Here is a 22,514-nt window from a genome sequence, read left to right on the forward strand (position 1 = left end):
TCTCTATCTATCTATCATCTATCTATCATCTATCTATCATCTATCTATCTATCTATCTATCTATCTATCTATCTATCTATCTATCTATCTATCTATCTATCATATATCTATCTATCTCTATCTATCTATCATCTATCTCTACATCTATCTATCTATCTATCTATCTATCTATCTATCTATCTATCTATCTATCTACCATCTATCTATCTTTCATCATTGCAAACCAAGGCCTCCTGCAAGCCGGTGAGTACCCTACATTGAGGTGGGTCCTCAGCCCAGAAATACTCATTTGAATTAAACTTGGTTGAGGTGGAGATGGCTTTGACTTGTGGGATTAGAAGCCCACCCATACCTTGTCTCCTCGAACAGGGCTCGCCCAGCGCGCTCCTTGTTTATTCTGGTTAGGGAAGGAGAGCAACTGCACTGTCGTCCTGACTGAGCGGCTTCTGTGTCTCCATGCACTGGGAAGTTACTAGATGGTATCAAGAACACAGTGTGCATCTCCCCTCTCTAAGCTACAGATTTCAAACTCTGATTCTTTTCTGAGTGTTTTCTTTCTTTAATGAAAGCTTTTAAATATATAATTCATTTTTATTTTATGTGCTTTGGTGTTTTGATTATGTGGCATCTGTGTGAGGGTGTCAGACCCTCTGGAACTGGAGTTGCAGACAGTTGGGAGCTGCCGTGTGGGTGCTGGGAATTGAACCCAGGTCCTCTGAGTGAGCAGCCAGTGCTCTTAACTGCTGAGCCATCTCTCCAGCCCTCTCTTTTGAGTGTTCTTAACTCTATCTTTCAGGCCCTTTCAGTTATGGGTGTTCAGAAATATTTCCCTGGGATGACTGCAGACTGAAGTCATCTGCTTACTAAGTCAGCCTGTAGCTGCCCTCAGGTTTTCTTGCTTGGTGACCTTACAAGCAGGTATACTGGCCTAATATGAAAAAACGCGGACAAGTTCATTAAAGGCCCTGTCACCCTCTTTCCTAGCACTTAATTTATTGGATCTGAGTTCTTCCTTCTCAGGGAGAATACAGGCTGGGCGAGTTGGAAGTGGCATCAATGAGTATTTGGTCTTCAGTTACATATTGAACACACTGTGTCAGATACTGTGGGAGACTTGGAGGACCAGCATCAGAGACAGAGGACCCTTCTGAGGAACTAGAAGCCTCTCACAGGAACTGAGATATATAGAGATCAGGGCTTGGGGGACAAAGAGAGTGCCACAGGCATGGGAGGGCATGACTGCTGTCCACTAGGATAGGACAGTGACTGGCCATTTGGGACTTGGGTGACTTCATTGGGGTGTGCAGAAAATAGGTATGTGATTGAATAGGAACCCGGATTTAAGCAAAAGGAAGTGGCTAGCATAGCACAAACCGAGAGTATCTGAGTTCAAATCTTGTATATTTCACTTACACCTGGCGAGGTTCAGGTGACACTCTCGCCATAGAATTTTCTCATCAGAAGCGTGGATCTAGTCTATGTTTCCTAGATCACAGGATGTTTAGACATGCAAAGCATTTGCCGTTGTTCAGTGTGGAGAGAGCAGGGCTTCTCAAGTGTTTCGTTTTCCATTAAATTCAGTAGCTGTCCTTTAAGCAACTGCTGTCCTGGTGGGCAATTGCAACTCAGCAGCTACCAGTAGCAGTTGGGCAGCACCGGCCTTAGCCAGGTGGGAATTCTATTCCCTCCGGCACCTGCTCTGTCACAGCCACCAAAGGGAGCTTTACCCAGATCTCTATCCCTCTCTAGAACTCAGGACTCAAAGGTCGAGGTGAAATTCTGCTCGCTCAGAAAGGCTGAAGAGCAAATAGCTAAACTTCCCTCCTCGCTCACGCCCACACCCCCAAAACAGCGCATCCTTTTTCTCAGCCCCCACTTAAGAACCCTACCCACACATGGTTCTTTCCTCCACGTCCAGCCAGCTAATTGCTGACTCAGCCTCCTGACCCCGGGTTAATTTTATTTAATCAAACAAATGTAGCATGCTTTTGCATCATTAAACAAGTATTCCACAGCATATACTAATGTAACACATCTTAATATTCCGCAGAACAAGCGTTTTCTCTTTGTGTCTCCCTTTGCTTGAAGAAAGCTTCACATGATTATCAGTTGTAGGTGTTTAAGATACATACACACAAATCAAACATTTAGAGAGAATAAATTATAAGTTGATTTTACTTACTCATAAGCAAGAGGAAGCTTGCGCACTAACGAGGTGGATGTATGTGATTGGCAGCATGGTGCAGTGCAAATATTCGCTAATCTGCTATCTACACACCAGGCAGGATGATAGGCACATACAAACCTACAAAATCTCCTAGGGCTCAGACCTGGTTCGTTGGAAGATGCAGGAGGAGAGAGACAAGAATACCTCCATGAAGCCCAAAGGCGAGTAGTCACGAGAGGTTCGAATGCTCTCTAGTGAAAAGAAAAATTATATAATAAATATTATGTCAACAAACATTTTCTCAATGGTTATATGGCAGATTATATATGTATTTATGTGTGTTTTAGTTTCTTTTCTGTTGCTGTGATAAAATACTATGACCAAAGAAGAAAGAGTTTATTTGGGTTACATTTCCAGAGGGTTGGAGTCCATCATGGTGGGGACACATGGCAGCAAGCAGAAGACACAGCAGCTGGGGCAGATGCTGAGAGCACACGTCCTTTACCGGATGCAGGAAATAGAGAGAGCAATTGGAAATGGTGTGAGTTTTTAAATGCTCCAAGCCTGCCTGTGGTGGCGTATTTCCTCCAGCAAGGCCAGACCTCCTAGGCCTCCTCAAATGGCGCCAACTGGAGGATCAAATACATGAGCCTATGGAGGACATTCTCATCCAGACCATCACTACCATCACACACACACACACACACACACACACACACAGACATAGACACACACACACCTTAACCAGGACTGCCATTCTGCTGCTACCCAGGATTCTTGGCATTTGTCAGCTGGGCAACAGGTCAAAGGGGCTTGGGGCAGGACAGGAGGGCGAGGAGGTGGTCTTGCCCTCACTTTCACTGCCAAACCTCTCCCTCCACCAATCGCCTCATCAATTTCCAGGGCTAAGGACTGAAGTCTGACTTCTTCTTGCTACAGACTTCCAGCCCCTGCAGAAGGCAGAACCTTTGAGTGGAGGAGTTGGCTATTTAAGACAGGAAGAGAAAAGAAGGCAGGAGAAACAGATCGCTGTCACCGCACCTTATCCTGTCACCCTCGTTTGGCAGCTGGCTCTCTCAGCAGCGGTCGGGGAGAAGTTGTAGTGGCTGTCTTTGGAGTTCTGGGGGCCGCTGTGGAAACCAGGAAAGAAGAGCGGTATGGATGTACCAGGTAAGAACGCAACCCAGCTCTAGGGAGATGGAGCAGCCTGTACAGTGCTCACCTTCACTTTAGCACGGTAACCTGAATTCAGCCTCCAGAAAGTATTTAAAAACCAGGGCATGCTGGGCGGTGGTGGTGAACACCTTTAATCCCAGCACTTGGGAGACAGAGGCAGAGGATCTCTGTGAGTTCGAGGCCAGCCTGGTCTTCAAGAGCTAGTTCCAGGACAGGCTTCAAAGCTACAGAGAAACCCTGTCTTGAAAAACTAAAGCAAAGCAACAACAAATAAAAAACAAAACCAGGGCATAAACCAGACATGTTGGGGTGTGAGTCTAAGCTCAGCTCAGTGCTAGGGAGGCCGAATCAGGCCTATCCCTGGAGCATCGTGGTCAGACAGCCCAGTTTACCTACTGAGCTCCAGGCCAATGAGAGACTTCATCTCAGACAGACAGACAGACAAAAGGAAGACACCTGAGGAATAGCATCCAAGGATGACCTAAACACACACACACACGAACACTCATATAGGTACATACATACAAAGACATACACACAGGCACACATAACAGGCACACACACATAGGCACACACACAGACACATACATACAGACACACATATACAGGTACATACACACAGACATACACATACAGACACACACATACAGGCACACTCATATAGGTACACACCTATAGGTACACATACATGCACACACGCATATGCACACACGCACATGCACACACAGGGACACACACACACAGGCACACACAGAGACACACACACAGGCACACAATGCAGGTACACACATCTAGGTACACACATAGAAGCACACATGCAGGCACACACATGTGCACACACACAGAGGCACACACACACACACACACACACACACACACACACACACACGACTGCAAATCCCATCCGAGAGTGAGATAATTTCTTTATGGCCCAGCTGGGATCCCAGAGCTTTGAGGGAGGCCCAGAAGGAGCCTTGCCTCCACACACAGGTGTAGGACGGAGATTTAACCAGCCAGGTTTGCTATGGTCAGCGGCATGAAAGGAGAATGGTGCGTGGAGGACCACAGGTGTAATTAATTGCAACACGGGCTAGAGAAAGAAAGGAATTCACAAGTAAATTGTAATTTTATGTCGTGAACTAATTGGAAGCTTAAAACGGCAACGGAGATTTCTTATGAGCCTTGGAGAGAGGCCACAGCCTTCTCCGGGGCGGCTGAACTCAATTACCAGGTGCGGCTAGAGCAGGATGGGTTTTAGACAGGACTTACACTCATCTTGTTGGACACCAGAAGCGGCTCCATTTATCTAAAGGCCTCAGCACGCCCCTCAAGCTGAAAGATAATTTGTTTTATTGAAAATATAGTGGAATCTTAATACATCTGAAGGCACGTGGGTGTGATGTTTAAAAAATGTGTCCGTTTTCGGGAGTTTGGGTTTGACAGAGTGTGCAGCTATTTCGTGAGTGGCCTCTTGGTGGCCTAGCAGCAAACTGCCACCATGCTCTTAAAGGTACCTTTAAAAGCTAAACTCTAACATGGTGAAGCTTTAGGAAGTAGGGGAAAGACCAAAAGGCCCTCAAGGCCTCATCATTGGATCCCCACGTCCTGGTAGAGAGCGTGGTATGTAGCAGGGACTCAATGATAAATGAAGATTTAAGTAGATTTAGTCTTTGTTAATCACACAGGACAGGATAAAAAAATTAAAACAGCAGAATCATTGGGACAAAAGTAATTGTTGATATGGGGGGAATGACTAAATAAATTATAAGAGAACTATATATGAATTTGATGACATGAGCAATGAGGTTTTGGAAGACTGTTAAACTCAGGTATTCATAGAGCATGCGATGTAATCCCTTTGAGGAAGCTGTGTGTCTTGGTGCACACATGTTAACGTATGTATGTATGTATTTGAGGCATAGGGCAGAGGTTTGACAAGTAGACCTCAAAGCTCTCAGGGACGGTGTCTGCCTGTTGAGCTGCTTTTCACTTCCTTTGATCTTAGTGTCTACATCCTACCCATTTTCTGCTTGTGTTTTTATGCTCAAAATGAAATCCCTAGGATGGGACTGTAAATGAAAACAAAAGCTCGGGCCGGGGAAGGCATTTCAAAGCCTGTTCTCACAGATTATAAAAGGTGGGAGGGTCATTTTTAACCCCACGGTTAAGGGAGAAAGTTGTCCTCAGGAGCTTAGGGCCCGAAAGGAATCTTTTTCTGTCTCAATGCTAAAAGCAACTCCTTGGGGGGAAAAAAAAATAACCTCCCCTGTCCCAGATGACCTGGGCTAGCCTGGCTCTTGCTCTATGAACATTGGTCGCCTGCTGTGTTTTGGGGTTTTTCAATTGGTCAAATGTGCTACGAACACTCTATACAGGGGTGTCCTTAAGGGGTGGTTTCCTCTCTGCCCCACTAAGGCAGGCTTTGGAGTAAGGCCAGTTTCCAGTGTCCATCCAATGCAACAATATGTACCTGACAGTATAGCCTGTCCAGTTCCTGTTGAAAAACCAGTCAAGCAACCGCTTTCTCATTGAAAAAGAACACAGTTATTGTTAAGATTTCCCCCTAGCGCTAATGATGTATTTTGGAGCTCTTTTTGTTTGTGTGTTTCACGTGTGTATGCATGCATATATGCTCAAGTGTACGTGAAGGAGCTCGTGGAGGCCTGAGGTTGACGTTGGGCATCTTTATCCACCCCCCACTTTACTTATTAAGACAAAGTCTCAGCCAAATCCAGAGTTCCTGAGTTTGGCGAGTCTTCCATGGGAACCTACTGTCTATGCCTCCTGAGTTCCAGGATATAGGGTAGCCGCCATGCTCTCCCTGTCCCCCTCCCACGCCAGCTTTTATATGCTACCAGGGGGTCTGAATTCGGCCCTCACACTTGCATGGTATGTTAGTGTTGGTTGCGATAGAACAACATTACCAAGCAACTTCTAGAAAAGTGAGTTTATTGGGTTTCAGTTCCAGGAGGTAAGGGAGGGCATGGCAGCGGGGACAGGAAGCTGAGGACTCACATCTGGATAGTAAGGACAAAGCAGAGAGAGCAAACGTGAAGTGGTGTGGGTCTTTAAACTCTCAAAACCCACTTCTGGTAATATGATTCCTCTGGTAAGGCTGTGCCTCTTAAACCTCCCCAAAGAGTGCTACCAGCTGGGGGCTAAGTGTTCTGTGGGGGCATTTCTCTTTAAAGCACCCTGCAGAGCGAGCACTTTATCAAGCCTGGGTCAGCTCCCCAGCTCTCTGCTGATAGTTGTGAGGTGAGGATAAGGTCACAGAATTGTCCTGGCAGGAGGTGAGGACTAGATTGGAACCTCTGACAGCAGAAGTCAGCAGAGAGGATGGGAGAGGAGCCTAAATTTATTTATACTCACCCCTCAGGTCATGCTGACCTGAAATGGGAACTGGGTGAAAACCATCTTTTAGTCCCATCTCTCTGACCCCCCCCCCCCCAAAGCATATAAATCATGGACCTTTCCTGATGGATGCCCTGACTCAGCAGGCCTGCTCGAGGCCTGAGAGCCTGCATTTGAGGCCAGCTTTTTGCTCCTCAGAGCATATACCTTGGGAAGTGAGGCCCGTGAGAAGATGGAGAGATCACAGTGGGAATGACCTGGTGATGGGCCAACCTTTGCTCCAAGGCCGGCCCGTCTGTTTCCAGACAGCAGCATTTGGAAAGCCTGTGGGACATGGGAGAAGCGATGAGGACGTCAAGTGGCCTCTGTCTGCATGGGGTGAATCTCAAAGAACCTGGTGTTGATCTTGTACATCTTAAGATGGGAGGCTTGGGAGGGTTTAGCTCCTCCTATCCAGCTCTTCCTTCAGCCTGGAGGTGATATGCCTCACTTGCGCCTAAGACATTGACAGATTTTATCAATGCAAAAACGGGTCCTTGCCAACCTTCTGGCCAGTCTAAAGGACGCCTTGCTCAGAAGTAGAAAGGCTTGCAGGGCCAGATCTCTAGCTGGAGTCAGGCTCCACACTGACCCTTCAGGGTGTTTATTCTAGCACCGCCCTTCGTGGGCATCGTTCAGACCTGGGAAATGAGGTGATCAATGAAGCTAATGTTTGCACAGTACGTATGAACTTCTCCCTCTCCAGCATCCGACACGACACCACATGCTTCTCTGGCCCTCCCTTCATCAGAAACATCCTACGGCATCCAAGAGGGTGACAGGTGGCCTGTCGCGTCAGAGACCTTTCCCCATTAGTCAGAGAAGGTGACTAGGTGCTCTTTCTGGGCTGCAAGGTTTACATAGGCATGTCTAACCTTTGCCATCACAAAAGGACACGGTTAGCCACAAAGTTCACATGTAAGAACCATGCAATTGAGTTACCAAAAAAAAGTTAAAAAAATTCTCAATATTGTAAGCAATTTTATAATGTTACATTGGACTGGTGGGTTGAACTTGTATATCTTATATACTTGAACTTGCAAAACCCATTTCCTTCCCAGGACACCCTACATTTTATTGAGTAAATAAGGTTTTCAGGGGACACATCCATTTCGGAATTTTGGAGGTTTAATGGCCTCAGCAGAACCCTTTTCCACCAACACTGCTTGAGTATTTCCACAACTGGGAGCTGACCCAAGCAGACTTGGGCAGTAGCCTGTGGGATGTTTCTCATCCGGCACTGGAGAGAGCTAATAACGTTCTGGGTATGTATGGAAGAGTGTCTCCATTTGCTACAGATTCCTCCTGGGCCTCATCTCAGAACGTTTGGCTTTCCAAGGAAACATGGCCCAGTGTCCCGAACTTCTCTGCCCAATGTGATGCCCAACTCAGGGCAGATGCTTGATTAATAGAGGCGCTCCAAGGCCCACCAACCTCACCTGTGACAGCAGAGTTACAGAGGCGCTGAGAACATTGGAAGAGGCCATGAGCGAAGGAGGTTGCCGAAGATAACCGTGGAGAAAGAAATGTATGATGGGAAAGCGCCGTTTTGTTACCATAGCCCTCAGAGAGAGGTAGACCATTCAAGAATGCCAGCAACCGAAAACCAGAGCCACAAACATTCCCTGTGGGGATGGAGTCCTAAGTAGGCGAGCTTCCCAAGGTGACTGTGGCAGATCTCCTCTTGAACCAGCAGAGGGCAATGCTGACTCCCGTAGACACCAAGGAGTGTTTGAGTCTGGCTTCTCAGTGGACGTGACCTCAGTCAGGAAAGGAGCTTGCAGGGAGAAGAGTCTTCAGGGTTACTTGAGGAGGGACTTTCCCACAGGGAGCTTACTTGTGCCAACAACTTAAGAACAAAAAAAAAGGAAACCAAACCAAAGAAACAGACAGACATCATAAACTCTTGGGCTGCCTCTGTCGCCAGTGATTCTGACCGGGAATTTTTTATTATTATTATTTTATTACTTTAAAAAAATACCAATCCAAATTCCCATTCCCTCCCCCCCCCCATCTTCCTACTCCCTCCACACACCCTCCCACACCTCCCACTTCCAATCCTAAAAGAGGGCAAGGCACTCTTCCCTGTGGAAAGTCCAAGCCCCTCCCTACTACATCTAGGTTGAACAAGGTATACATTCAAAGAGAATAGGATCCCAAAAAGCCAGTACATGCAGTAGAGATAAATCCCAGCGCCAATATCATTGGCCCCTCAGTCTGCCCCAACTGTCAACCCCATTCAGAGGGACTAGTTTGATCCCATGCTTGTTCACTCCTGACTGGAAAAATCTTGAGATTTCTAGCATTCCTTGGGTGACTCTAATTTTGAAAGGTTTAGGGTTTCACCCCCACTGGAAAAAAGATCAGAAGGCATGACCTTTAGTGAACTTTCCAGAAGCATATAAGTCATCACATCCTGGCATTCACAACCTCTTTCCTAGTGGTTTTCAGGGACAGGAGTAGTGACTTCTGGGTCTGTGACTGGACTGTCCTTCTGCCTATAGTAGGGCACGGTTGGTTCAAAAACCTCTCGTCAACATAGCACAGACCTAGGCGAGCATCTGACCCTGAGAGCGACAGCTGCCTGGATCATCTAACTCTGCTACGTGCGTTGATGACCTCATAGCACCAGCTGTGTGTGGCTCACTACCCGCAGGCTCGCAGATGCTGCTAACTCTGCCTCTTCCCTTGTCGTGTGCCCCAAGCCTTCCTCTACATTTTAGATGATTTCCTTGCTAGAACCTTGCTGCCCTGGGGCTCGCCTCAGACACAGGATTTCTAGGAGGACTTTAGAATTTTTCTGAACGTGACCTTGGATGGCTGTGGGGGGTGAGGGACAGGAGGGGGAGTTGTGAAGCTTTGTGGATGGGGCAGTCAACTTGTAATTAAAATGGACACACCTGTTTTGTTTCGTCTTGTTGGCCAGCTTCTACTCTAAGTCATGTAGGATCCTTTTGCGTGGAAATAAAACCAGCTGTTCTCTTGGCGACTGTGGCCGGAGCCTGGTACCAGTCATTATACCAAACAAACCCCAAATGCTCTTGGGTGAAGGGGACTGACTTGGCCCAGGACAGGTGCTCTATATGAGGCGGCATCAAACTGACTGCACTCCATTTTATCTGGGAAAGACGCAGACGGAGTGGCACCAGAGGGCGGGTCTCTGAGCTGGACTCCACGCTAAACGCACGCAGCGGCGGCGAGGCCCCTTTCTGAGCACGCTGTACCGCGCTGCGTCTAGAACAGAGAAGTCAGACCCCATGCATCTCATTGGTTTCCTCCATATTACCGGTGCCAGTGGGCTCTGTGTTTCTGCCTCACGGCTGAAGGATTTAGCAGAATGATCGGATCTTCATCTTGACCTGCTCATCTAGATATCATGAGCACAGTTCTGGTTGTTCCCCACCCCACCCCCATGTCTTGGTGCCCTGAGGTGAGCATTCAGGTTTACAGGATGAATACTGCACCTGGGAGGAAGGGGCAGTGTTAGGGGGGCGGAGTCTAAATGACATTCTCCCATCCTCCTTCACAGCCTTGGTCTCTCTGCCTGGGATCCTGATCGCTGAACCTCCAACCTGTTCTGTGCCCCATGTGCTCAAATTGATAACCTACTTGAGTGGTGGGTTCCAGGATGAAGGTCCCTTCCATAGTTCTAATTTTGGCATGCATAGCCCAAACGCGAAAGAAAGAAAGAAACGCCTGCACCCAGCCGCCTGGGCCTCTCCAGGGAGCAAACATGCACCCACCAAGCCCACGTGGGCCTGACTTCAGGCTCATCTGCTGGTGACTGCAGCAGACACCAACACCGGTGAACTTTGGATGACTTCAGAATCCCATCCCAGGTTAAACTTTAGCCAGCCGTCCAGGTAGCAACTCGATACACACTTTGTTAAAAGGATCCTGAAACCTAACACAGAGCCTCTGCAGACAGCGATAAGAGGTTTGGGGCGGGAGAGGGACGGTGTGCAGGCCAGGAGCACTTATCAGTAGGCGGACAGGGAGCAGGGTAGATTGCGCCCAGAAATGCCTGAAATTAAGTGGTGCACACAGAAGAAACCCACCTCGAACTCAGAAGCCCCGAACGAGCTCTGTGTGGTCTGGAGGAGGTCTCCATTTTATATGGACCTTGGGAATCCTGGCAAGTCTATGCAGAAGGGACATGGTGTGAATGAGTCCCTAAGTAAGTTCAGCCCCCACTTTGATACTAATCACGTGGGTTAGTCGGCCTCTCTGGGTCTGCTTCCGCGAAACAGAAAGCTGTGCAGCAGAGTGCTTGAGAGTGGGTTTTAGATCTCAGATAGACTGGATCTCCAATCTTAACTCAGCCACTTGCTAATGCTTTGATCCTGCGTGTTATTTTTCTCATTGTGACCCAGTGCATGACCCAAGTTAAGGGACAAAGGGTTTGCTTTGTGCGTGGTTTCAGGGCTCTCAGCCCATGGCAGCTTGGCCTCATGCGTTTGTGTAGAGCATCCTGTGGGGAGGAGCCTGTGGTGGTGGCTCTTCTTCACTTGGGGGACAGCAAGCAGAGAGAATGTGTACAGGGGCAGGCCAGGGTGACCCACCAAGGACAAGTTCCCAGTGACTCGCTTCCTCCAACTATGCCTTAACTACCTTTCACACATCCTGATATGGTCATCAATCGTGTATCAATTCAGGAATGAATCCATCTTTTAGATCAGAGCCCTCAGGACCTGTTTGCCTCTGGAGAGGGCCTCTCAGACATACCCAGAAGTGTGCTTGACTAACCCGCTAGGTGGTTCTGTTGCTTGAGCCAATCAAATTGATAATCGAAATTACCCATTATTCTTGGGTAAATCCTCTTAGTGCTAGACTGAAGGCGTTGCAGATAGGAGGGCTGTGAGGACTCCTAGTAAGTGAGAGACAAAAGATGCTTTGTGCTTGAGGATGACTGAGGTCAGCAAGCCAACCCCCTCCTACCCCCACCCTCCATCCCCCACCCACCACCTTGGCATCCAGGACCAACTGGTAGAGAAAAAGAACCAAGTGGCGAAATTTAATTAGGGTTTTGGTTGTGTGTGATGTCAGACATTCAAGAGTCTCAGGGTTTGCTGGCAAAGGTGGATGGGAGACCTGAGTTAGAGCGATGGGTCAAGTGTCATTGCCTGTTGCTCTCAGACCTGGGTCCAAATGTTCGTTGCAGGAATCCCGGATATCACAGTAGAGCAGACAGATACACCCAGCATGAGGGAGAGCAAGGGATGATGGTTCATACCTTGCTAGCGGCTCAGAAGGGAGGGCCTGCCCTAGGGTTGGTAGCCAAAAGCTTGTATAGTTCTGACCTAGCCAGTGCATCTGCCTCTTCTTGTACTTCCTCTAGGCTGGGGAGGAACTGAGAACCCGGAGGTCAGCCGACGCTCTAGGACAAGGGAAGAAGCAGGGTTAGGGAGGGCTCTGCAATGGTCTAGTCCAGGCGCGAGCACAGAGCACAGCACAGAGGGAGGTGTGACATGAACCGAAGGTCTGCTACCTTCAGATGAACCTCCTCTGTGATTGGGGTTTGGTGTTGGAGCCTTTGGGAAGCTGGCAGGTCAGGGGGAATGGAGTTCTTAGGAGGGAGGATGCTGTTTTAAGGAGAGGTAGGTAGGTAGGCAGGTTTATCTCCTTTTTCTCGGATGCCAGTGGCAGAACACCTGAAACTTTGAGTGTCAAGATGTCTAGTAATCCATACGAGTTAATGATCTCAGTAAAATGAAACAGGAGGTCTATGACCCCAAAAGGTCACCCAGGGCAAAGACCTCTCTCCTCTTCGCTGTCTTTTTGACTGGCACCCATCAGGACTTTGGGACTTTCTGGTCAAACTTTTCTCCGTTCTTTACCAACACACTCTACATTTCCGAACAGGCCTTTGTGGGGGCAGGGAGGAAGAGCCGAGCCTGTGGCTGGGGTCTCAGCCAGGCAGGCATGAGGGCTGGGTGAAGGTGGAACACTGAGTCTCTGGAGAAGAGATGATTTCTGAGAATGAGGCACGGGGAGCGGCTTTCTGTTCTGATGATAAAATAGACAAGCCAGCGGAAGAGCGGGTAATTAGAGATCTTCAAGGCCGCTTCTCCTTGTAACAGGAGACAGCTGCTTCTAGCTATGGCATGAGTGCTTTGGACCCCTAGGAGAAAAGGAAAAGCAGGCAGACACCCACAGGCCTGTGTGGGGATCGCTGGCACAAGACCTTGGCCCGGACCATGAATCCCTTCCTATTGTTGATGCAAAGGGGGAGGTGTTGGATGAGGAGGGGAGGCTGGGGTTTATTTAAGCAAGTCGTTTCCACGTTTGTGGCCTGATTCGGACTCCAGTGTCACTTCACAGATGACAAACCTGAAGTTCAAGAGATTATCATCTGCCTTAGGAAGTGCCTGAGCTATGATTCTGACACAGCTCTGGAAAACTAGACTCTTCCCCTTCAAGGTACCATGGCAGATGATGGCCACACTGTCCCCTAGTCCACGCGTGCACTTGATATTCCTTCTATTGATGTGGTACCCGGAAGTCTGGATTTGTTTGTTTGTTTGTTTTGAGACAGTATCTATCTCCCTGTGTAGCCCTGGTCAACTTGAAACTCTCTATGTAGACCAGGCTGGCTTCAAACTCCCAGAGATTTTCTTGCCTCTGCCTCCCAAGTGCTGGACTAAAGGCTCTTGTCACCAGGTCTGAGACAAGAGTCTGCAGAATCATCTAAGGTAACTGCTGCTCTGGGTGGCTTGTGGGCTACTGAGATCCTCTACACCACTTCCCTTTCCTCGCTTCCCGTCAATGCCTCAGGTCCTCTCGGACAAACTTCTGCCCTCTCAAGGCTATTCTCGCCTGTGGCTTTTGTGCGCGCCTTTCCCTCGGCCTTTGGAAGTTCTCTCTCCATATCTGTACTTGACTTGGCTTACTTCGCTTATTTGGAGAGTCCTGTGTAGCTTGACAGGTCTGTTGAAGTGTTACTTCAAAATACATGCAGGTGGTCACGTCCACATGATTCCAGCCCTTGTGTTGAGTCATGTCCACTCTTCAAATCTTAGCTGAGTTAAACTGTCTCTTATGTATCCCTCCCCAATTCCAATCCACACAATTCAGATCTCTACTCAAGCCCCCCCCTCCCCTGCCACCTCTTATGTTTTATTTCTTTATAGTTGTAGTACCATAAAGATGCATATGTGTTGTTTTCATTGTGTGTCTCCCACCAAGGGTTGCAAATTCTGTGATCTGGTGGCCAGAGGAGTACCTGGCATGTATTAGGTCGGCACCAGTGCGGATAATAAGCATTTGCCAATCGTGATATTAGTCCTATTCTCAGAGCCCTGTCACACACACTGTGAAGCAATCTCAGCCTCTCTGCCCTTGACCCTGGACTGGACCTCAGAATTGCACAAGACAACCATTCATTACTGGCTGGAATTAGCAGGTGAAACAGGACCTGTTTACCACATCTGACCTATACCGTGAATATGCTGAGTTCTTATTGTTACAACCAGATCTGTGTGCAGATCTCTGAGGCCAGAGACCGAGTCTGTTTCTGTCTTGGACACGTAGAAGTTCAAAAAGTCCTGGAGGAATTGAAGTGATTTAGGACGATATTTGCATCAAGAGTTTGTCGAAGGGAGCTGATCAACCAAGCCTTCAACAATGGGAGACGAGAAGAGCACAATCAACACCCTGCTGGCAGAAGCGGTTTCTAGAAGTTACCTCCTGGAAAAATACAGTGGCTAGGGGACGTCAGCTCTAGTCCCAGAGCTCTGAGAGTATGGGCATTCAGGCTGAGCAGCTGTAGCGTTCAAACACCAGCTGTGTTCTGTTTCTCTCAATCCTAGCACCTAGACCCGCAATCTGTACACACTGCAGGGGGAGCCAGTGGGTTTACACCGGGGCAGGCATTTTGCCCAGGCTTAGGTGAAGAAGGGCTTTGTTACCAGGTGTACCGGCGAGATTGTATCGTTGACCTGACACAAATCAGAGTCACTTGGGAAGAGGGACCCTCAACGGAGAAATTGCCTCCATCCTATTGATGTGTGGGCACGTCTTTTGGGGGAATTTGCCTTGATTGATGACTGAAGTGAGAGCCCAGCCCACTGTGGGCGGTGTTGTCCCTAGGCTGATGGTCCTGGTCTGGGTAAGAAAGCAGGCTGAGCAAGCAGGAAAGCAGCATTCTTCCATTGCTGCGTGATCTCTCTCTCTCTCTCTCTCTCTCTCTCTCTCTCTCTCTCTCTCTCTTTCTCTTTTTGAGGGGCCTACCACCCAGCTCCCAAATAAATCACACACGAAGACTTATTCTTAGTTATGAATGCCTGGCCTTAGTTTGGCTTGTTCTTGCCAGTTTTTCCTTATATTATCCAGTCTACCTTTTGCCTCTGGGCTTTTATCTTTCCCTTCTGTAAATCTGACTTTCACTCTTACTCCATGACTACTGGGTACCTGGGTGGCTGGCCCCGAGTCCTCCTCTTTTTGTTCTTTGGCCCTTTTTCTCTCTCCTCCCAGATTTTCCCTTGTACTTATCCTCTCTGGCTGCCAGCCCCACCTATCCTTGCTCCTGCCTCGCTGTTGGGCACTCAGCTCTACTAGAACCATCAGGCGTTTCAGACAGGCACAGAATCACAGCTTCACGGTTAATCAAATGCAGCGTAGACAAAAGTCACACACCTGAAAATAACATTCCACAAAACTCTGTGGTCGCCAATTCAGTTCATGCCTCCAGGTTTCTGCCTCAGGATCTGGTCCTGGTTTCTCCTAATGTGGACTTGTAATCTTTGAGTCAAAGAAGCCCTTTCCGTCTCCCAAGTTGCTTCCGGTCAGCCTGTTTTATCACAGCGGCAGAGAGCAGGCTAGAAAACTAGGGAATCTAACGTAGAAGAAAAGAGATCTGGAGCTGCCTGAGATCGAGAAGACCCCGATCTCCTGTGTGGATTTCTGGTCATGATAGTCCCAGCGGAAGCATGTTCTCTTATCTGTCTTCTCCTAGGCTTGTTCCTTTCTGATGTTCTTAAGACTGGATCTCTCTCTTTCAATCATTTCTGCCCAAGAACCTGTTGTGATATTTTGTTTGTGTTCTGACAAATAAAGCTTGTCTGGAAATCTAGCCACTGGTTAACCATAGAGGTCTGGAGGTCTGGACAGACAAGAGACGGCAAGTGATGTGGCTGGGCAGACAAAGGAAGTGATAAGCCGGGGTGTAGACAGAAGCTCGGCCCTTTCGGGCCAAGGAGTCGGAGATGGAGGAGGTGACTGTGGCTGGTCCTTTACTTCTCTGATATTTCAGGTTTTACCCTGACAACTGACTTCAGTTTTTTTTTTATTTTTTATTTTTTTTAGCATTAAGACTAATTACAATCGTGCATCAAGAACCTATATAGTTGAAGGATGATACCCAGAGAATCGTGAGGGGAATTCCATCTTTAGACCAAGCCTGCCTTCCCATGGGTGACTGTGACACACTGAGAGCATCACTGTACCTGTCACTCAGGAAAAACTAAGACTTAGAAAAAGTAAATAGCTCTTCACTAGAAGGCGCTCGGCTGCCTTTTTTCTCTCCTTCAGGCAACTGCAGGAAGCCCTCATCAACACAACTATCCTATATCAACAACTATCCTATCCTGATCAAAATATTTGAGGGAAACCAGAAAAACCTATCCCGACAGAGATGCTTCACGCTGCAAGCCGCTGCCTGCTCAGGGTTCGAGCAACTGGAAGAATTCTCTGCTATTTATGAAAACCTGGAGCTGAATAAAGATTCTAGTCATAAGCTCCTGAGCAATGGCTACTTTATTTCTTTAGAGGTAACAAGTTAAAATAAGAATGAGACAGTTAACAGCAGCTATAGGCTGATATTGAAACAATTTTTTTTTAATCTGGGAGGAGTTAGTGGGGGGGGTGAGAGGTGGAGAATAATGATAAAGACATACTGTGTGGGATTCCCAAAGAATTAATAAAACTATCTGAAGAAAGAAGTACAATTTAAATTTTATCTCCCTTGCTGAAATGAGGTCTCACTACATACCGTTAGTTGGCTTCAAACTCTTGATAATCTTGCAGCCCCGGTCCCCTGCATGCGTGTGCCACCCAGACCCACTAAAACACAAATTTTGAAGCTTACCCCAAAGCTTTAGCTTCTTGTGGTCCTCTGGATTAGTTCCGTTTATGTGTGGGAGAGGGTGGCAAGGTAAGGGAGGCTTAAAATTACTACTCTGGACATTTTCAGAAACCGTCATTGACTTACAAGACAATGAGTGGCAGAAATTTGCCTAGGTTAATGCGATTCATTATGGTAAATTTTTACACGGGTTAGAGCAAAGCTAAAGGTGCCTTTTTAGATGTCTTATGTATGTTTGGGCCTGGGGGATAACTGTTTGAGGACTTATATTTTGATGTTCCTCAAATTGACCTGAGAGGTTTATTTGTTTTATTTATTTATTTTCCCCTGAGCCCTGTGGTATAATTGGTAAAAAAAAAAAAAAAAAAAGTTGCAATTGCACAGATGTATGGTGTGCAAGATAATGTTTTGATACGTGTGTGTCTTGTGAATGGATTAAAAACTGGGGACTCCTTCAAAGCCAGGAAACCAGTATCCAAGGGATTATGGGAAAGTAGTCTTCTTGGTTTCTTGTCTTTCATGAGGGTTAGATTACCAAAAAAAAAAAAAAAAAAAAAAAAAAAAAAAAAAAAAAAAAAGCAAGGCCAGACAAGACCAAATAACTCATCCTCATAATTCATAATATGCACTGTCAGGAAAACCTAGTTAAGCTTCTCAGGTGGCAGGAAGCTAAACCTAGTTTCTCCTCTTGCTGGCCAGAGGACAGCCTGTCGCCTGGCTCGGTCAGAATCTGTCAGCGTCTGCTGAATCATGTTGACTTGGAGCAGTGGGAGGCCAGGACTTTCATCATCAAGGCCAGCACTTCCATGCAGGTCCATCTGCTCTGCAGGCTGTGATTAGTTATGTCTGGAGAGGGACTTGGAATTCTTATCCTTGCTTGGATTTTCATCCTAAGGCATGGGGGGAATGGGGGTAAACATTCACTGTAGGAGCGGATCAGGGTAGGGGAAGTGTGTGTGTGTGTGTGTGTGTGTGTGTGTGTGTGAATTGACCAGTATTCCCATCACCAATGGAATAGGAAAGAGAATGGGGGTGAGTTCAGCCATTGGTCCACCCAGTTGGGTATGGCAAAGAAACATTTCAATGAAATTGAAAGAGCCTGGGAAAGCAAACTGTTACCATAATGCTCAAGATCTAACACCTTGGTTTTGCGTGAATTTGTACGTGAAATGAGACCAACAGGAACCAGCAGGATAGAAGTGCTTAGAATATTAGGGGGCAGCTGGAAGCAAAGGTGGACCGCAGGTATTGCCATGTGTCTGGGTTCCCAAAGCAGATCATCCAAACAGATGACAGATGGGGTTTGTCATGGAACACATTGGCAAGATGGTTATGGCATGAAACATATGGTATTGGAGGACACTTGCATGTTTGAAGGGCAGAGATTGAGTGTTCGGCTACGGGAGAAGGATAAAGCTTGCATTAATCAAGGCCGAAGCTGCACCAAGCGTGGAGGGACATGGCTGCGGCAAGTGGCGTTTTCCCCCTGAAGAGACTGGAGGCTTTGCAAGAAGAGTGTCCTGAACTGACGTGTGTTGGCTCTGTCTGGCCTCACAGTGTTCTCTACTGTGTTGTGACACAGCCAGGCGACTCTCCTTCCATGCTGGCAGATGCTGGCAGATACTCCTGGACTTCTCAGACTCCAGAGCCCTGAGTCAGATAAACTCACATTCTTTGTAAGTTGCCCACTCTGTCATCCACAGCCGATTATAGCAACAAACACTGAAGTCTTCATTAAAAAGAAATCAGTGAAGTTTGGAGATATGTGGTCACTTTATAAATTAGCACTTTGGAAGAGAATACATCCATGGCCTATGGTGCTTAACTCAGCTTCTGTGCTTTTTGCCAATGGCTTCTGACCCTTTAGATTTTTGTTTTTGGTTTGTGGTGTTGCTTCGTGATAGATTGCTGAAAGGAACAAAGACACACACTGTATATGTATGTTCTTCATGGCCAACCTTTACCTCAACAATAACTTTTAGGCAGCAGTTACATTATTTTAGAAAGAAGAAATTGTTGCCTTTTGCCTACCAGAATCTGTCTGTCTGTCTGTCTGTCTGTCTGTCTGTCTGTATATGTATCTAGTCTAGAAGTAATTCAAAGGAAAGGTTTATGAGTCTTGAGTTACCGAGAAGCATTTATTTCAGAAACATAGCATCCAGGAAAATTCCTAAACTTGGGATTTGTCTGGCTTTCCCTCTGGTATAATTCCTTCTATTTAGCCCATGTCAGAGACAGAAAACTGAGTTTGTAAAACTTGAAATTTTAGGTTCATTGAGCTTTTTGCGTTTGAGTGTTCACAGAATGTTTAAGCTCCTTCTAGGCCAGTAGAATCTGTGAGCGCCAAGATGCTTCTCTGGGGGAGGGGGGCAGTTGAGATCTAGTGTATGTAAACCCCTGCACAGTTTTCAGCAGGATTCTCTGCAGGTTTCGACTGCCCTGCTCTGCCCATGTGCAACATGCCGCAGTTGGGACCTCGCAATGGTAGGAAAGGTGTGGACACACCTCACCGTTGGCCTCCTGTGACTATTTCTTATAAAGGTTGACTCTTTCCCCTAGAGTTTCAAAGAGCTCAGCCACTTTGTGAGAGGTCCTTAAAGACCTTACTTCCCTTGAAGCTTTGGTAACCTTTTATCTAGATGTCATAGATCCTTCCAGAGGCTTCCTCAGACTTGCTTCTGAAGAACTTCCTCAAGGGCCTACCAATCCAAACCTTTTTTTTATTTGCTACCGGCATTTTCCGAATTCTGATTTCAACCATTGCAATAGAACGAAGTTGTTATTATCTTCATCCCCCAAGGCCACACAATGCCAAGTGACACATGGCATTGTCCGAGAAAGAGCAAAGTGGCACTTACCTCGTCTATATGTTGGCAATGGGCTCTTCCCTGAAAAATAACTAAACAAAAATGACAGCCATCCAAGCTTCATTAGTTCAATCCAAGCTCTGGTGATGAAGCACATTGATACCTTTTAAAAAGCTATTCAAAGACACATGAGGATTTTACACAATACACAAAAAATATACAGAACCAGAGACTTTTTTTTGTAGCTAAACAATTTTATTGGCTTTTTTTTGTGAAATAAAAAACACGAAACAAACCACCATGGTTAAAGGCTAATCAGTGCCAACCAAATGAACCAGCCACTTGGTTCCAGCAGCTGTGAAGAACACGAGTGGATATTATTGCTTACGCCCCATGTTCATGGATGTGTCTGTTAGGTTTTGGCAAGAGTACAATCAGATGGAGCTTTGGTTGTTAAATCTGACTAGGACTACTCACTGAAAACACAACCTCGGGGATTTTTAAGGTGGCCATATGCCATTTCTCCCCGAGTCTTGACCTACAGCCTCTCTTTCTATATACCCTTTCCTTCCATTAGCTGTGTGCCCTATTAACAAAGTTAAGGGGGAAGGCTTGATGAGCCTCCCTCTTCCACTGCTCCCTCTCTGCCACGAGAGGGTGATGCATTCCCAGGCCTTTCTAAGCTCTTGAATCTGGTACGTGGCCGTGCCAGAAACAATCATCTGCCTGTGGTCTACACAGATTTTTCAAATGCATATGGCATTTGGAGTTTGGACTCAACTGTCTCCTTTCCATCTTTAGAAAAAAAAAACCTAGAAAACAAAAACAAACAAACAAAAAAATCAATAGCCCTTAGCGTCAGTAAGGTGACCTCCCAACAGGATGAGACCCAGTGTCCAGCACGCAACATCCCGTGGTAGGTGAGGTGCTATGACTCTCTAATGGTGTGTGTGTGTGTGTGTGTGTGTGTGTGTGTACTGTAACATTTTAATCTGCCAAGGGGCAATGATATTGATGCCTCTTGAGAGCTCCCCTGCTCCCCACGTTGGGTTCTAACACTGAACTTCCCAAAGGACACAGGGTCAGAACTACCACACGATAGCACCATTTCCTAGGCTCTTGGGATTTGGCTCCTTTCTCTGCTGGAGAAAGCAAGACCCGGCCTCCAGCGCTGGGCTTTCACAGGCTCCGTGGTACTGCCGTAGAAGCAGGTGGTCTGCCTTGGCCTACTTTAGTGGTAACCTGAATTTTCCCTGGGAAGAGTTAAAAAAAAAAAAAATACATGTCTTACAAAGTGAAGTTGGCCGCGGGTGCGAAGGGCCGAGGTGACAGACCGGTAGACAGTGGGGCGAGCTTTCCCCGCTTTGCTCGTCTCTGTTCAGGTTACGGGACTTAGTGTGCCAGGAGAAGCACATTAAGATACCAGAACACCGAGAGCCACCGACTCTGATACGGGCATCCAACGGTAGTGGCACTTGAACTCTGTCGTAGGTACCCAGGTCCGCCAGCTGGTCTTGCCCCTGATAGTACTGGGATTTAATGAGCCCTTCTAGTGATTATGAGGATTATCCTCTTGAATCTAGACAACTTAAACAATAAGATATTTGCCCTCACTGTCGTTTATATGGCACAGATAACTATGTAATTACTAGCACTTAAATAGAAAAAAATCTTGTAAGTAGGTAATTATACCGGTGTTGTTCATCAGCACAAAGATTAAGCACTTCCAGCTTGTACTTCGGTGGGGGGGGGTGATCTCAGCCCAACCCTTTACCTCACAACAAGAGGATAAGTCTGTAATTATGAGCAACGCTCGACTGTGGTCATGCGGGGGCCGAGAGAATCACGGGGCAACTTCGTGGTCAACGTGTGGCCTCTGAAGTGAAGTAATACACAGTATTGTCATTTTAACTGAATACAAGAGACCATATAAAAATACTTTCCAATCGGAATCTGAAGTATGAAAGCTGGATTTGCTTTGTCTTTGTATGTATAAAAAGGAACAAATGATGAATGGACTAAAGAGTATTGAGCTTCCTAACAACAACAACAAAAAAAAGACAGGTATGGGCTGAAGGAATGCGGTGAGTTAGTCAACTTCCTTTTATGTCCAGGCTCGTGGATGGCGAGCTTGTGCTTTGATCCTGATGGAGAGAAACGCACGCAAGTGGAAAAGCCAGTGCCCGAAACCCTAACTGCGCAAACGGCTGAGGAGATTGGTTTTTACAGTAGAGCTGTCAATGGTAGGGGTGGTCAGAGTGGATGGCGATCCCCTTGGTCCCCTTCAGGCCACAGCTGGGGACGAGTGCCAGAAAAACCACTTTCTCCTTGAATAGTGCTTCTTCAGCGCCAGGTCCTCTTTCTCCCGCTCCCTCTTCACACGCTGGTAGTGGTCTTCCTCCTTCAGGTACCACACGGGGGGCCAGCGGTGCCTCTCAAAGTACGCCTGGTTGTCTGGGGGCAAGGAGGGGAGGAGAGATACTGTTGGTGATTCCTGCTGCCCACTGACTGTCTTGGACGCTCAGTCCAGTCACACGTCCCTCATAAGCCTCCCAACAGACACCCTGGTGTGGCAGGAGCTATGAGCAGGGCTGTCTGCAGAAGGCAACATTAAGGTCTGAGATACAGAATCTGTGCTAGGCATAGAGTCCCCAAGCCACTGGATTTTCTTCAGAGTTGGTTGTCCAACCATCAACAAAGGGAGGCCAATTGCCTCAGCAGACTCTGTAATAGGGCACCCCTAATTCCAGCCCCTCCTCTATTCTCCAAGAAAGACAATCAGCAAAGAGAACCCCCTCCTCTTACAACTAAAATTCTTTGGGTCATGTCACTTGAATATGTGACCTACCACACACTCAAGGGGGACTGACCACATAATGCCCGCTGAGTG

At 47.2% G+C, this 22,514-nt stretch overlaps 2 protein-coding genes across 8 annotated transcripts in view; one reads left to right on the top strand and one right to left on the bottom strand.

The window, feature by feature from the left end:
* Cdk1 (cyclin dependent kinase 1) overlaps positions 1-22,514 on the top strand; it is a 1,182,536-nt gene that overhangs the window by 27,705 nt on the left and 1,132,317 nt on the right. The gene's annotated exons all lie outside the window — the stretch shown is intronic.
* Rhobtb1 (Rho related BTB domain containing 1) overlaps positions 19,865-22,514 on the bottom strand; it is a 110,528-nt gene continuing 107,878 nt past the window's right edge. For all 7 annotated transcript variants that reach the window (XM_050139402.1, XM_050139422.1, XM_050139392.1 and 4 more), the window contains one exon: positions 19,865-22,078. In XM_050139402.1, the coding sequence (XP_049995359.1) occupies positions 21,909-22,078 (170 nt within the window). In that variant the 3' untranslated portion in view covers positions 19,865-21,908. The remainder of the gene's footprint in view (positions 22,079-22,514) is intronic.

Source organism: Alexandromys fortis, unplaced genomic scaffold (assembly GCF_014885135.2).
Source record: "Alexandromys fortis isolate MF-2015 unplaced genomic scaffold, M_Fortis_MF-2015_v1.1 scaffold_9, whole genome shotgun sequence".
NCBI classification, from domain to species: Eukaryota; Metazoa; Chordata; class Mammalia; order Rodentia; family Cricetidae; genus Alexandromys; species Alexandromys fortis.